At 40.3% G+C, this 15,839-nt stretch overlaps 1 protein-coding gene across 2 annotated transcripts in view; it reads right to left on the bottom strand.

The window, feature by feature from the left end:
- LOC109030553 (transmembrane protein 151B) overlaps nt 1-15,839 on the bottom strand; it is a 158,674-nt gene that overhangs the window by 9,533 nt on the left and 133,302 nt on the right. For both annotated transcript variants that reach the window (XR_011899574.1, XM_019041560.2), the window contains exon 4: nt 11,102-11,325. Coding sequence is in view for 1 of the 2 variants with exons in the window: in XM_019041560.2 (XP_018897105.2) it covers nt 11,102-11,325 (224 nt within the window). In the remaining variant the exon portion in view is untranslated. The remainder of the gene's footprint in view (nt 1-11,101; nt 11,326-15,839) is intronic.

Below are 15,839 nucleotides of genomic sequence, written 5' to 3'. Positions count from 1 at the left end.
TACGGCACGAATAGATCTTAGGGAATAATACGAAATCAATTAAAAAAACTAAAAAAAAAAAAAAAAAAAAAAAGCGAAAAAAATTCATGGCCCCTTGAAAAGTGGTTTTAAGTAATTTTTAAGGCCAGAAATGGAAAGTACGCGAAAAATTACATAGGAAAACATGTAATGGATGACATCGAAACGAAGATTTGGCGAGGAACAACCGCGGAAAGAGCGCGCCGCCAACCGCTCAACCCCCACTTTCACCCCCTAGCGCCTTAAAAAGTGGTTGTAAGTAATTTTTAAGGTCAGAAACGGAAAGTACGCGAAAAGTTACATAGGAAAACATGTGATGGGTGACATCAAAACGAAGATTTGGCGAGGAACAGCCAAGGAAAGAGCGCGCCGCTGGCCGTTCAACCCCTATTTTCACCCCCTAGCGCCTTGAAAAGTGGTTGTAAGTAATTTTTAAGGCCAGAAATGGAAAGTACGCAAAAAATTACATAGAAAAACATGTAACGGGTGACATCAAAACGAAGATTTGGCGAGGAACAGCCGCGGAAATAGCGCACGCCAGCCGCTCAACTCCCCCACTTCACCCCCCCGTATCTCCGAAACCACTTTTCAACTCAAGCTGAAATTTTTACCAGAGACTTAGGGCATCATATGCAACAATTTGGCACAATTCCCGTTTGCAAAATCGAGGGCCTAAAAAGGGGCGAATTTTGACCCATTTTTAACAAGGCTCTTTGGAAACTTTAAGTGCTTATAATTAAGTTTATTTAAAATTTTGAGGTTCTAAAAGTGGTTCCATTGGTTTCCTCGTGAAATTTCCCTTCCATAAACTCTTAAAATTTAAAATGTGGCGGGGGTCGTGTCAGGCCGTCGCACAATGGATCGCGTCAATCAGAGAGGTCGGACATGAAATTTTTTACTAAAACTGCAAATTTTGATGTTTATATCATCACATTTTAAATTTTAAGGGGTGCTTCGAAATAGAAATTTCACGAGGAAACCAATGAAACCACTTTCAGAATCTCAAAGTCTTGCATGAATGGAGTTATAAGCGTTTAAAGTTTCCAAATTTTGTCCGATCTATCCAATTGACTCGATCCAAAAACTTTAAAAGCTTTTAAATAAGTTTATTTAAAATTTTTAGGTTCTAAAAGTGGTTCCATTGGTTTCCTCGTGAAATTTCCTTCCACAAGCTCTTAAAATTTAAAATGTAGCGGAATAAACATCAAAATTTGCAGTTTTAGTCAAACATTTCGTGTCCAGCCTCTCTGATTGACTCGATCTACTGTGCAATGGGGCGATGGGAAATTCACGCAAGTCCAACCTTAGTGTTTCGGATATGAGGTATCATCCTTTTTAAGCTTAAAATCAACTGCAGAGAGGAAATTATATTGGTTTTAATCAATAAAAAAGTCCAATAAATTCCGCACTGGTATTTTCCTTGGGACAACCGCACTATTAAAAATTTTGGAGTACAATTTATTGTGCCGGAGTCTAAAACCCCAAGTGATACCCACGCGGAGCAGATTTTACTCTCCTTACTGGATGACTTAAAGTAGAGAGATAAATGGACCGCGTTTAGCAGAAAGGAACCAAACAACACCAGTTATTGCCAAATTTAACTTGGTAATTCAATTTTTTTTACAAGAAAACGTTGGTGCGGATCTCTTTGAAACTTTTGAGGAATTTGCTTCGTATTATGCAGAAAATTCACTGAAATTTGTACAAAAATCCGCACAACGTTTTCATGTAGAAAATTATAAACTACCCCATTAAATTTGGCAATAGCTAATATGGCTTGGTTCCTTTCTGCTCAACACGGTCTAAATTGGAGACACACGTAAGTCTCTCGTCATCTGACCCTTGTGCTCTTGTACTCTCTTGCACTATAACGTGAATTAGCTTTTTCGAGGAGATAAACACAATTTAAATGTTACATTTTCTTTTTAAACTATTCCACAATGGAGATGTTGCATGTGTGAGGAATTTGCGATTTGACTATTGATTCTTACGTAAAAGTTCGCGAGAAACACGATGGTGCCACTGGTTTTCTCTGAAATCAACTCCCAAGCTCAAAAAAAGCTCTCAAGTTGAGGCCAAAATGGAGGGGATATCCCACGCTATCCTGAGAGTCCACCTCTACATCAAGACAAACTCTCCATGCAAAGATAGGAGCAAATACATTGACAGGGATGCCGTGTTTTCAGTTTAGGTCCCAAATGAAGTGGCAGCCCTGTCAATGTATTTGCACCCTATCTTTGCATGGAGAGTTTGTCTTGATGTAGAGGTGGACTCTCAGGATAGCGTGAGATATCCCCTCCATTTTGCCTCAACTTTGAGAGCTTTTTATGAGCTTAGGAGTTGATTTCAGGGAAAACCAGTGGCACTATCGTGTTTCTCGCGAACTTTTACATGAGAATCAACAGTCATATCGCAAATTCCTCACACATGCAACATCTCCATGAAGAGAGAAACTGAAAGGAGAATCGGCTAAAAACACCAAACTTGACAAGCTTGCGAGCTGTGGACGACCGACGCTCAATCGTGATTTTTCCGGCTTTATTCGTTTTACTCCAGCACCTACCTCGCCGCTTTCCGGTTCGATCGGATGTTTTAATTGGCCATTACAGGGACAATTCTAAGCAACTAATTTAAAGTTAAAGGCAGTTTATTTGGTTAAGCGCTTGCTGGATGGCATCGACGTTATCGTTTATCTGTGCCGGAACCGCACGACCAATCTACATTGTGGCTTTATTACGACTTGCTAGATGGTAGGAACAGAGATCGAGATGCTTGTATGAGGCCGATGGCTTTGGCAAGCACGTCACGTAGAAGCCTCTGTTGCCAAATTTCCAACTCTGCCCAGCCCAAAAGAAAGTTCTTTTGTCACTAGATTATTCCGTGACAGAGAATAGTGACTTATTCACACGTATAGTAAATCAATACCTCTCTCCAATATGCTTAAGTGGTAATTCAAAACCTAGTCAGCTACATCGGATGTTACTCATGATAGTGCAACGGTCTCTATAATTTAATGGAAATTCATTGGCCTGAGAAAGATAATTCTTATCATATGAACAGAAAAAAATTTTATATAAAAAATTCCACGATAAAAAGTTTACGAGACGAGGGTATTTAGGTTATATTTCATTCTGCTGCGACAATCTTAGCAACGCACCTAATGGCATTACCAGCTTTTGAATTTCCACTCTTACATTGAGTTTACTAGTTTAGGTTATCTATCATGGCTATCGAGGATTTTAGGGATGAAGGTGTTTCAATTCAGGGTACCTCGTTTGTTTTGTCTCCATCTATTCTAGTAAGTCTCCCTTTCCACAGGTTTTTCTTCAAATCCATACTCATATTAGGAAAAGCGACCCATAACGTGTCTTGTAGCAGCTGCAGTAAATACTATATTTTAGAAAACATTCAGCAGTAAAAGAAGATTTCAGGGCGGGCATAAAAATGAAATCGAGAAAGATGGATAATATACGATGTCAGACAGGAAAATGAAAAAGGAAAAAAAGAAAGAAACTGAACATTCTGAAAAATATGACAGAGGAAATGGGGAAACCCGGAAGAAAGGGCGGAAAAAAAGTCATCTCTAACATATATTGTAGGATATCACAGGTGGTGGACGCGGGAAAGGGGATGAAAAGGGAGTCGCAGAAACCTAGGAGCGGCCGCAGAAAGAAAGAATAAATACCCAGGCCAATTATAGCGAGACCGCTGGATAGAATAACGAACAAGGTCGACGTGATTAAGAGAGGACAGGTTGTTGTGATAAGATACACGCAGCCACGTCGTAGTGAAAATCGCGGACCGGGTGAGCAAGGGGTAAAGGGGGGCTAAAAATAAGGGTGGAAACTGGAGAAGTAGCCGCGGGTGAAGCAAAAAGTGAAATTACATAATGAAATGAGACTTAAGCATCGATGAGAGAAAAACGCGGTCTCCGAGCTGAGGGAGCTAATATAATATTGGCCGCCCCCCGACCCCCCCCCCCCCCCCATCCCTCGCCACGGCGACGGTTCATTATTTTAGCTCGATTACCGCGATTGTTGACGCTTCTGTTTATATTCAAGCCCTCTTCCCGATCCCTTCCATGCCCCAGGAAACGACTCTCTCGGAACGCACTGTTGTCATGCTTTCGAGCTCTCTTGATTTCTCTGTGATAATCAGTGCTCATGTTGAATGCGTTGTCAAACCCATCAAAATTGCCAACAAAAATGGCTTCCGATAGTTTCCCGATCTGTTCTAATTTTTTTTCTTCTTTTTTTTCTGCACAAAGAAACAAAATCGTACAAATACGCTAATAGATATATGTTGATATCCTTTGAAGCTTAGTTTAACTGCAATATAACTTAATTAAATGTTGTATACAGCTTAGTTTAAGTGTAATGTAGCATGACTGAATTTTGTATACATAATTTGTTCCGATGGCCGATACGTCGTTTTGACGTCAGCGCAAAATGTAAACAATGCCAAATCAAAAGCCCAGCACGGCACAGGGCAACAGTCCATAACCTTGGTGAGTTGATGGGTAATTTGTTGGGCAGCCATCTTGGAAATCGAGTGAATCCATCAAGAGTTTAATGGTACTCATTTTGTCCATCCACGGCCATCACATAATTTCTGATGGCCGTGAATTCCTGAATTCCGTGAATTTTCTTACATTGAAAACAACCCATCTCTGATTGGGAAAAATGTAAAAAACAAAAAAAAACAACTAATTGGAGCCTAAATGATAGGTGCATGTTGATCTGTCATAGAGAAATCAACAGACAATTGGAACAAAATTTTCGCTCTGTAGTAAAAACCCGGCCGATGTTAGGCTTATTGGAGGTATGAAGAAAAAACTTGAGAAGATAAAAATTTTGTCCAACCTAGAGAGCCATATGACTGCAATGAGATGAATTTTTGAGAAATTTGAAGTTAAGCTGTTTTTAAGTCACAAATGACGTGAGAAGTTTATCGAACAATACGTCATTTCGGGAGTGACATCAAGAGTGACACAATTTTCATGAATTTTTCTTCTCTTTTCCTCTCCGCCCCTCAAAATTTGGTTCAATGAGAGTTTACAACTAATTTTCTTTTAGTTAGAAACAAACTGAATTGGACTAAAATCGAAGTGACCAGAAAGAAAGGTATTTCCTCAAAATTTTCGTAGGAAGTTACCTACCGCCTTGATTATATTTATGCTCTTAGCTCATTCTCATAAAACAGTCGTCAATCTTAATTCTGAAAAAAAAGGGTGACAATCTTTTTTCCAGGAAGATGTATGATTTCATTTTATATTGTACTTCGATGTTTCTTTAAAACTCTCTGTTGTTGGAATCCTTTTTTATACACTTTGAATATTGTAGCTGAAATGCAAAAAATCCGCCCCGTATCCTTTCCAGCTCACTTCAGCAACGCTGTTTCGAGATAATGTTTTCATACTCTCGTTAACCCCTTCCCCGCCTTTTTTCCTGCACCATTGTCTCTGTTCAACTGTCTGCTTGCCTTTTTAAGGTCTTTCTGTCTTTCATTCATGAGCTTTGCCTCCGCATCCACCCTACCCCCTTTTTTCACCTCTTCCGCTGATGACTCTTCCCTTGCTAACTTGTGTTTGTGCGTGTAGACACACAGACACACACATCGTGTTTGTGTTCAGAGTAATGAAGGCCACGCTATTTTCCTACCCTCCACCGTATCCTCATCACCGGGACTTTAATGTAAAAGTAGTTGTGGTAAGAATTCTTTCGTCGAGGGGTAACAAATTATTCTCCCGGAAATTCATTGGTTAATGAAGCTTTTAGACAGAGATACTTAGGTAGGAAAATACAAGCAGTTAACATTTGCATGTAGTTAGACTAAAGGGGAATCATGTGTAAAGATTTACCGTGCACGCCATGGTTTTTTTTTTTTTCATTATTGCATCCATTTATCTTATAACTGACTAAAAAGGAGGGTTCAAAGCTTTAATTACGCTGAAGTCATCCGACTTTCCTTCTTAAGTATATAAGTTTTGGTCGTTATTTTTCCTTGTAGATATAAAGTCATTTCAAACGTATTTGTACTACAAGACCTGTACTTTAATACCTATGTTTTATTTAAATAGCGTATTATCGCCTTAAAAATTAAAAGTTTAACCCTTTTATTGCATGCTGTTGCATTCAAGCAACCGATGGTTTTTTGGATTTAGTCCTCTGTAGTATTAAATTGTATCAAAGCAACACACAATTTTTGGGAATGATTCAGAGTCTGTTTCAGTACTTTAAAAAAAATTGAACAAATGCGACCCCAGCTGTCTTTATAATTGAAAAATACTGTACATGTAGATTTCCTCTTCAAAATTGGTGATCAGCTCATAAAATAAACGTTTAGATATCTTCGTGACAACCCCGTTGGACTATTAAACTCTAAATCGACGGCAAAACTGTCAAATCATGAATATAGTTTGCGATGTTTTAAATTCTCCATTCTTATTTTATTTTTAAAGGAGAACATATCAACATCATTCCTTGAAGTTTTCACAGAATTTTCTTTTCTCGTGGCTTAAACTTTAGGGGACATTATCAACAAGAAAATAAAGAAGAGAGGATACTTCCAATTCTTGCATTTCATCGCCAACTAAGCAAACTATTTCTCACAGCGGAGAAAATTTCCTGAATATTTTGAAAAATATTTTCGAATAAAATAGTAAAAGAATCTTGTTAGTTAAACTCAAAAGAAGTGGTAAAAAGAGGAAGGGCAATCGGCATTTACGAACTCATTCGGTCATTGAAAAGGTTGAATCCGAGAATACAACTATATTAACTTCAAGGCAGTGATGTTGCCTATACGCCTATTTGAAGGAGATCTGTCAGGCTGTGCATCGGAGTTTGCCTCCTTGGCCCTTTTTTATCGAATCGCATTCATATGCATGCAATATTACCCGATTTTTATCAATAACTAGGGGACTATGGACAGAGTAAAATCGAATAAATGTTATATCGGAGCCATGGGTTTTTGAAATCAATAAAATTGTGTATTTTAAGACACCACCATGTTTTTTGAAGTCCTAAGGCTCCTTGTAAAGTCAATTTTGACAGTGGTAGATTTTCTTTTTCGGCAGAAATTTTTTTAAACCCTTTATTCCTGGTTTTTCGTCCGCACCGTAGACCAAGTAATCGGCATGTTTGTCAAACATTACGTGCGATAATAAGATAGTTTCAATTTTTTTACACTTATAGAGATGATAGTTAAGTGCAAGATTTTTTTTTTTTTTTTTTTTTTATTTTAACTGTCTTTAAGAGTTTTTTGCAATGTACCCAACCCTACCAACTTGTTTAGGCGTAGTTATAATGTTATTTTTCTGGTAACAATCATCGCGGTGCCACAAACAACAACAGCCCAATGACAACGTTCCAGTGACAATGCCGTCTCGGTCAGCATTGTTGCCAGAACTGAAATAATTGTTACCTCAAAAGTAACATTGTGACAACGACTAGAAAAGTATAGGGAAAGAGCCGGAATCCACCATGAGCATTGTAAGGACAACGATTCTTCGTGTCCTCGTAACCCTACATGGATTACATTTTGCAATAAGGAACCGCTATTTCTAGCTCATTTTAGAAACATCACATAGATGTCATTAATTTACCTATGCAGATACGTGCTTTATGAAAGAGCCAGAGGTAGTGGTTCCTTATCGGCCAAGAATCGGCAGCCTTGCGCTGAGAAAAACCCATAAAAAAATCATAACGGGATTTTCTTTGAGGAGAGACCCCCATTAAAAACCGTCCCTTTATTGAATTTTTGTTTTCTCCGTCAGGCGCACAATTTCGCAATGGCGGTCAGCAATTTATGGCGGCCTGCCGGCGCCCGCATTTTAAAATATTGCTTAGTCACCCGATCCTATTTTCATAGGCAATCGAATGCGTATAAAACCGTGTGCAGATGTCATTTTCCCACCGCTCGAAAACAATACCCGCTATTGCTTTCATTGTTGCCTCAACCCGAACACAAAGCTCACGTGGACTTCATTCCCCGGAGTATGATGTTAATTTCAATATCGTTAGGCTCGACGAACGAAGGTCTGGCGGTTTATTTTTTCCTGGTTTTTTCTCGGGGTGACGGAAAGGAGAGCTGCCATGCTGAGGAAGAACGCCGTATGAACATTCGAGAGTTGCCAAATTTCCCTCGATAAAACGTTTATTTTTGAGGGAAGTTATTAATATTTTTCCTTGAAATTTTCAGGAACTTCAGGTTAAATTGCGAACAAAATTAGCTGAAAAATTGGAGGGAGAATATTCAAAAGTTCACCAGGAAATTCGTGTTTTATCAAAGGTAATTTGACAACGCCTGAAGGTTCATACGGCGTTTTTCCGTAGCACGACAGAGAGGTCGTCATTGAAATTTGACTGCATTAATGCAGGACCAATGTTCTACATCGTGAAGACCGACAAAAAGGGGAGGGGGGGGGGAGAAAAAAGCGAGACGAAAGGAGGATTAACGAGCTTCTGAGACGAGTCATTAATTAGGTCTCATTTCACCCCCCCCCTCCCCCCGGCCCGCCCTTTCGTCCTTCGCTCCCTTTCTCCGGTCTGAATAAACCCGCTCGCCTCTGTTTTCCCGCCCGGGAAAAGGTAGCAGAATGCAGAGCAAATATTTCAAACGGTGTTGATTTAACGCAAAGTGCTCGCTAATTTGTCACCGCGACGCCGAAGGAGGCGCGAGGCGCTCGGAAGGGGGAGGGGCGGAAGGGAGGGCGGTTTGTAGGGAAAATAAAGTGCAGATAAGAGGGTGGAAAGAGAAGAAGGGACCCTGGAAGAAAGAATTCTTAATACGACGAAATTGCGAAAAAATGAAACAAGGTTGAGAAGCTGGCGCTGAGCATTTGGACCGAGTAAAGCAGAAAGGAACCAAGCCGCATCAGCTATTGCCAAATTTATCAGGATAAATTTATTTTTTACAAGAGGGGGTTTGAGGCGGATTCTTCAGACAATTTTGCAACGCCGAACTTACCCTCAATTGCAGAGAATTTCAATGAATCGCACCTAGTAGCACTGGCCAAAAAACAACATTGGATCTAGATTCCAGACTCTAAAAACATTGACAAGAAAAAACAATCTTGATTCAATCAGTTTAGCTTGAATCAGACGAATGCGGCTTATTTGAGCGGATTTCCTTTTGACAATTTAAGCTAAAACTGATTAATCAGAGTCCTTGTCATGTCAATGTTTCAAGAGTCTGGACTCTAGATCCAATGTTTTATTATATATAATTCGCCATAATCTGCACAAACATTTTTTTTAAAATAATTAAATTGCCGAAATAAGCACGGCAATAGCTGATGAGGCTTGGTTCCTCTCTGCTTAACGCGGTCCATTTTATCCTCCGAGTTTCAATCGGATGTAGCAGGTTCCCGCGGTAGCAGAAAATAGGCGAATAGAAGTTAATGACATTACTTAAAAAGAAACAAACAAAATTACGCTTTTCATAACATTTTAAAATTTAAGTAAAAAGCACCTTTTAGACATAAGTTCTAAGTACTGTTGTTTGATCAGCTATAATCAGTCGAATTTTTTTAGTTTTATTCGACGAAATTATTTTCTTTTTCAGTTCCTCCGGGTGCCAATTATTGAAGAGGGTTTAGGAGCGGTCACCGTCAAAAATTTGGCCAAGAACGTCTCACAAGGGCCTCCTTTGACAGTAATTCTACCACCTTTTTCCTTAAGCTCTGCAAACGTCGGATCCCTTTCTCATTTCTCCCGCGATGAAGCATTAGCCTGGTCAGTGCACATCAGCTTAAAGGGACTTTGACGTTATTGACTCGTGTGATATAACTAAGTTCCGACATCAAAGCTTCGGAAAAACCCCGGAAGCGTCCGCGGTTAGCTTGCCCTGAATCAGTCAGTAATAGGTTGTGCCTTGTTTGTAAAGGAGCAGTAAAGAAGTGAAGCTAAGAGAAGGCTAACTATCCGACACTCGCTGTCACATGATTTATTGGAGGAAAAACCCAGACTGTGGATTTGAAACAACTTCCTGGCCGGATATGACGGACTTCTTTACTGCCGTGCTAAGGAAAAACGCCGTATGAACATCCGAGAGTTGCCAAATTTCCTTCGATGAAATGTTTATTGTTGAGGGAAGTTATGAATATTTTTCCTTGAAATTTTCAGGAACTTAAGGTAAAATTGCGCACAAAATTATCTGAAAATTGGAAGGAGAATTTGCACAAGTTTACCAGGAAATTCGTGTTTTATCAAAGGAAATTTGCCAACGTCTGAAGGCTCATACGGCGTTCTTCCTTTAGCACGGCAGTTTACTCCGGTGGCGTGGTGTGCTTAGCAATATATCGACTGATCTGTCATTTAAAACTATGAAAAAGGATAGATAAACAGGGTGGACGCAACGAACACCTTAATAATCGATACTTAATTATAGCTTCAAATGGGGAAATATCGATAATCGACCAGTTACGCCTCGCCACTGTGAACTTTACTCTCTGTCTCACTCTCTTTTCTACTATGATTACGTATTTAATGTAGATACACAGAAAAAAAGGAATTTTGTTATTTTTCGTGCGACCCCTTCAATGCCGCAGCTCAAAATGTAAGAAATCGGATACTTGAGCTAAGGCAACGTGGCAACAATGGATGAAAATTCCAAAATTGATCGATTTCGTTAATATCAGCTCAAGGCTGATAATTTTCTCTGAAGTTTAAGACCATTATCATCTTCGAATGATAACCCGTTTACGAGATATGCTGGTTTAAGGTTTTAACTTTAACCCCATCCCCTCCCCTCCCCTCCCCAAATATCCAATTTAAAAAATTGTGAGTGTCTTGGGCACTAAAACTGATCCTCTATCAACCCTGTTCATTTTTCGAAGATTTGGCCGAGGTTCAAAATAATCGATTTTGAAAAAGGCCTTTTCTGCACCGAATCAACCCTCGAAATTTGAAAATTCTCGCACTGCTCGAAGTTCCGAAGTTCACCTGAGAGACCGAAGTTTCGAAGGGAAGCACCGTTAATCCCTCTCTCAAGTGCTGGCTCCCTCTCAAAAAAGAACAGGACTTTTCTCCTACTTTCTAAACTCGGTTCTCTCTCGGTGGAGTTAGCAGGTGTCGGGACTTACCAGATAATGGGCTGGGATTGTCTCATGAGCTGAATCCTCTGCAGAACGGATGCCGAGTCTTCTCTGTGGCCGAGCTCAACGCGGGCCGTGCAGTGCCAGCACTCCACCAGGTAGACCAGGTACAGCATAGCCATGAACGCCACCGGGATGTAGAGGTACCCCTCGTCACAGGGCGACATCTGACGGCTCGTCTTGATCGGGTACGTCGAGAAGTTTATCACAGTCTGAAAAAAAAAAACCAGTAACGCTTCACTCAGAATTCGATTCCGTCAATATTGATGCACTGAAGAAAAATTCTCGGCGTTTTTACCCAGGTCCGTTGGTATCTTTACCATCTCACTTTTTTTTACCAATTATTGGTAATTTTACCAAGGCAGAGACCAGAGTATCTCCAAGGAGACCAAAAGAAAAATTTACAACGTCATCGTGAAGAGTATCGTAACTTACGGGAGTGACGTCTGGCAACTCAAGAAAAGAACTGAAGACATGCTTAGGGCAACTGAGATGGACTTTTGGCGGAGGTCTGCTGGCATCTCAAGAAGAGAGCGTATCCGCAATGTAAAAGTACGCGAGATCATGGGTGTGGAGAAGGACATCGTGCACGATATCAGGTCCAAGCAGTTGGTCTGGTATGGACATGTGCGAAGGATGGCAGACGACCGGTTGCCCAAGCAGGTCTTCGATTGGGTTCCTCCCGGAAGGCGACGGCGTGGACGCCCTGTGAAAGGTTGGCGACAAGGGGTGGAGGAGGAGATCAGAAGGTGCCAATTGCCTGATGATCTCTGGGAGGATAGGGGGCAATGGCGATTGGGCGTCGCAGAGCGCGAGGCGGCGCTATAAAAGCGACTTTATGTATGTATGTACCAAGACAGACTTGTAAGCTTACCTAAAAACCGGTATTTTTACTGTTTTTTTTTCAGGTAAGAGTACCACTTTTATTGGAAATCAATTTCCGGTAACTTTGCCATTTTATCTCGGTAATTCTACCACAGTCGATAAAAAATATTGGCGTTTTTACCAAGGTCCGGTAAAATTACCGAGAAAGTTCAATAATTTTACCGGGTTTCTCGGTAAAATTACCAATTCCATAAATGGTAATTTTACAAAAAAACTGGGATCAAATAGAACCCTGAATTCTTGGTAATTTTACCCTTTTCTTGGTACATACACCGAGATTTTTTTTTTCAGTGTGAGGATATAATAGTTTGATATCCGTTTAGCTCGCCACCTACGGGATTGACAGCGGAGAAACACTGAAAAAAAGGTGCTTGGCTCAAGCGTGATGATTCTTGAATTTGCCGCCAAGAAATTTTTTATCTTGATTTAAGCTGAATTTTTCTTGATACAAGAGAAATAATGCTGCGATTAAGCATAAAATTAGTTAAAGTTAAGCAGCAAAATTCTTGATTTGAGAAAAAATACTTCTTGGCGGCGAATTTAAGATTCTTTTTTTTTCAGTGAAGGCGAAGGGGGCCGTCTTTGTATGGGAAGTTTAGACAAAATAAAGACGCTCATTATATTTTCCTTTCATACATATTTTTTATTTCATCAATTTAAATAAGAATAATTAATTTAGAGTGTGCAAACATTTCAAAATCATGAGTTGAAAAACGATGCCTCCGCGAGTTTAAATATTAGAGCCAAACACAGAGCAGAGCGGCGTGCTGCCCAGCGCGACATGTGCACTAGCGCCTACAAACCTAGCAGAGATACTTCACGCATTGCGCGATGCGGGGCATTGGCGCCTTCAAACCTAACGGGGATACTTCACGCATTACGCAACGCGGGAATTATCCCTGTTAGGTTTGTAGGCGCCGGTGCGCGTGTCGCGCTGGCAGCACACCGCTCCGCTCTGTGTTTGGCTCTAATATTTAAACTCGCAGAGGCAGCGTTTTTCAACTCATGATTTTGAAATGTTTGCATTTTCTAAATTAATTATTCTTGTTTAAATTGATGAAATGAAAAATATGTATGAAAGGAAAATATAATGAGCGTTTTGTAAATATTAACATTGCTCCGTGTCAAATTTAATGATTTCCAAAGCACTTTAATTTTTTTCTTTCATATTTTGTGCTTTTACTGTGCTGCAACGAGGTGTGCGAGCAACCAAACGCTCAAATTTGGACGTATTTGACTCTGGAAGATCGATGTACAAACGGTTTAAAACCAAAGATTGCGTGCTTCTTGGTATTCTCTTCCTCTTTTATTCATTTTTGTACAGTTCGTTCATAGTTTATTTACGTTAATGATTATTCTCTGCAGTTGAGTTTAGTTTGAAAGTTCGGCCATGAGGAGTGAAGTCCGATTACTTAAACCGAGGCACGAATACATGGACCAAGGTTCCGTTAAATGAGCTCCAGTATCACGTGCCGTTTGCTTTTTTATCGGTCAGTTTCGAAAAAATCATAATAAAACCAAAGGTGCGAATAAGGGGGGCATTGTTTTCAAAACTTTCTGGGGTATGACCTCCCTCTGGACTCCTTTCGCCCCTGATGTCGCTTATAATTATCGAGGTAGGATTACATGAACCGAGGTATGGACCAAAGAGCGCGGTCACATGAACAGCTAATAAACAGCATTGTGCGGCTAATATTGAACTTTTGTAATTAAAATGTAAAGGACGCCCAGAAAAATCGTGGATTGATGGAATAAAAAAGGACATAAGGAGATACGATTTTTCGGAGGAGCTCTGGTAGAATCGCCATCGGTGGCGGTTTGGGTGTCGCAGAGTTTAAATATTAGAGCCAAATACAGAGCGGAGCGGTGTGCTGCCAGCGCGACACGCGCACCGGCGCCTACAAACCTAACAGGGATACTTCACGCATTACGCAACGCGTGAAGTATCCCTGTTAGGTTTGTAGGCGCTAATGCGCGTGTAGCGCTGGTCGCCCGCCACGCGCCGCGGCGTGTCAAGCAACTATTTCGCAACAGAGGTGTTGCACAGTATCATACGAAATTGAAGGCGCTCCAACTTATTAAGAATAACAGGCATCCTTTAAGAGTACGGAGCTTTCCTCGCAAAATAAATCAAGATACTGCGGCACAAAAAGAGAGCGGTAGTCTAAAAATTCATCAAGTTCTAGCATCCGTATATTTACTGACGTTTAGCACAATTTTTGAACTTTATTCGAAAGTGACTCGATTTAGAAACATTCTTGAGTATGCCGTCAAGAAGATTTTATTTTGAATCTAGAATAACATCGCTAATGAAAGCGGGTTTCTGCTTGAGTATATAAGTTACTTTTAAGCTACTGTTTAATTTGCCAGGGAACTTCGTGCTTTTGAAAGATGCCATCAATCATGATACGTTGGGGTGCCTTCAATCTCTTATGATTCTGTGCAACACCTCCGTAGCGAAATAGTAGCTTGAAGCGCCGCAGCACGCCGGCGCCGTCACGAAGTTATCGTACACAGGGAATATCTAAGAGCTTTTAGCTGAGGCAAATCAAAAGGTTCATCCGGTTCAGGTATAACAAGATGGGATTTTTTTGAAAGATAATTAAGTCCTGTTGCAATTGACGCTCTCTAATTTTTACCAAAAAGCTCAATTACATATTTCTTGCCGTCGGACCAAACAAACAAACAAACAAACAAAAAACAAGCAAACCACTATTCTTCGAAGACTTTTTACGTTTTCATCCAAAAACGTCGAGAGCAATTTTTGTTTGAGCATGAAACGTCCTATAACCAGTGGTACGCCCGAGATGAAACACGTATCATAAACCATTTGACCACACTTTTTTCCCCGGCATTTTTGATTCCCTTTGGGAACAAGGCATATTTGAAAAGGCGACAAAATCTCCCCTACAATTATTAGAGACCTGGAAATCATACTAGAGACGTAGTTATGTCGGACTGATACAATCTACGAGATCGCTGAAATTAAAGACAACGGCATTCGAGAAAACGACAAATCGAGAAATCGAGAAATTAAAGAAATCGACATTGTGGCACAGCCCTGAGGCTGTGGCATTACATGGGCGAAAGGGTGGATTGCTAACTTGATCGTATTTTCCTACGTCTGCGTCGAGAAGTTTCATACAGGTGCGACTATTACTCATGTTCATTTTCTGAACTCTTCAATGACGACCAGCAGGGCGAGAATAATCGCAAAATTACACAGCATGTGTTTTCTCATCAAATTCTATGCAGAGCACGTTGCGTCGCGCGGTCACAAATTCCTACAATCTATACTCATAACCGAAAAAGGTCAGCTATGTGCTGAATTTCTCTCTCTCTATCATATGACTCATTATTGAAATTGGATCAATGTTTCTCTACTCTTCGTCGTCATCCTTTGAGTGGATGGGAAAACTTCTCGCAGACCTCTCTCGATTTTATTGTACGATATTTGGACTACATTTTGCAATTTGGAACTATAAATTCTAGCCCGGTTTAAAAACAACGTATGTGCCATTAGTTTCCCTATGCACATAAGTGTTTTTCCAGGAGAGCCAGAATTTATAGTTCCAAATTGCAAAATGCAGTCCATTTGGACCACATTTTGCAATAAGTAGCATTTGCATTTTGCATTCCTGGCTCATGGTAGAAACAACATATAACCCATTGGTTTCCTTATGCAGAAAGGTTCGTTTATGGTAGAGCCAGTGATGGTGGTTCCTTATTGCACAATGTAATCCGTTTGAGCCGCTGTCCGTTAATCTTGCAATGGAACAGCGCGCAGCCCTCAGCGTTTCCACATAGCACTATCGTTCCTATAAGCAGTCGGCTCGAAGAA

This window comes from Bemisia tabaci, chromosome 3 (assembly GCF_918797505.1).
Source record: "Bemisia tabaci chromosome 3, PGI_BMITA_v3".
Classification (NCBI taxonomy): domain Eukaryota; kingdom Metazoa; phylum Arthropoda; class Insecta; order Hemiptera; family Aleyrodidae; genus Bemisia; species Bemisia tabaci.
The sequence above is the reverse complement of the archived record's forward strand: the minus strand, read 5'-3'. Positions and strand labels throughout refer to the sequence as shown.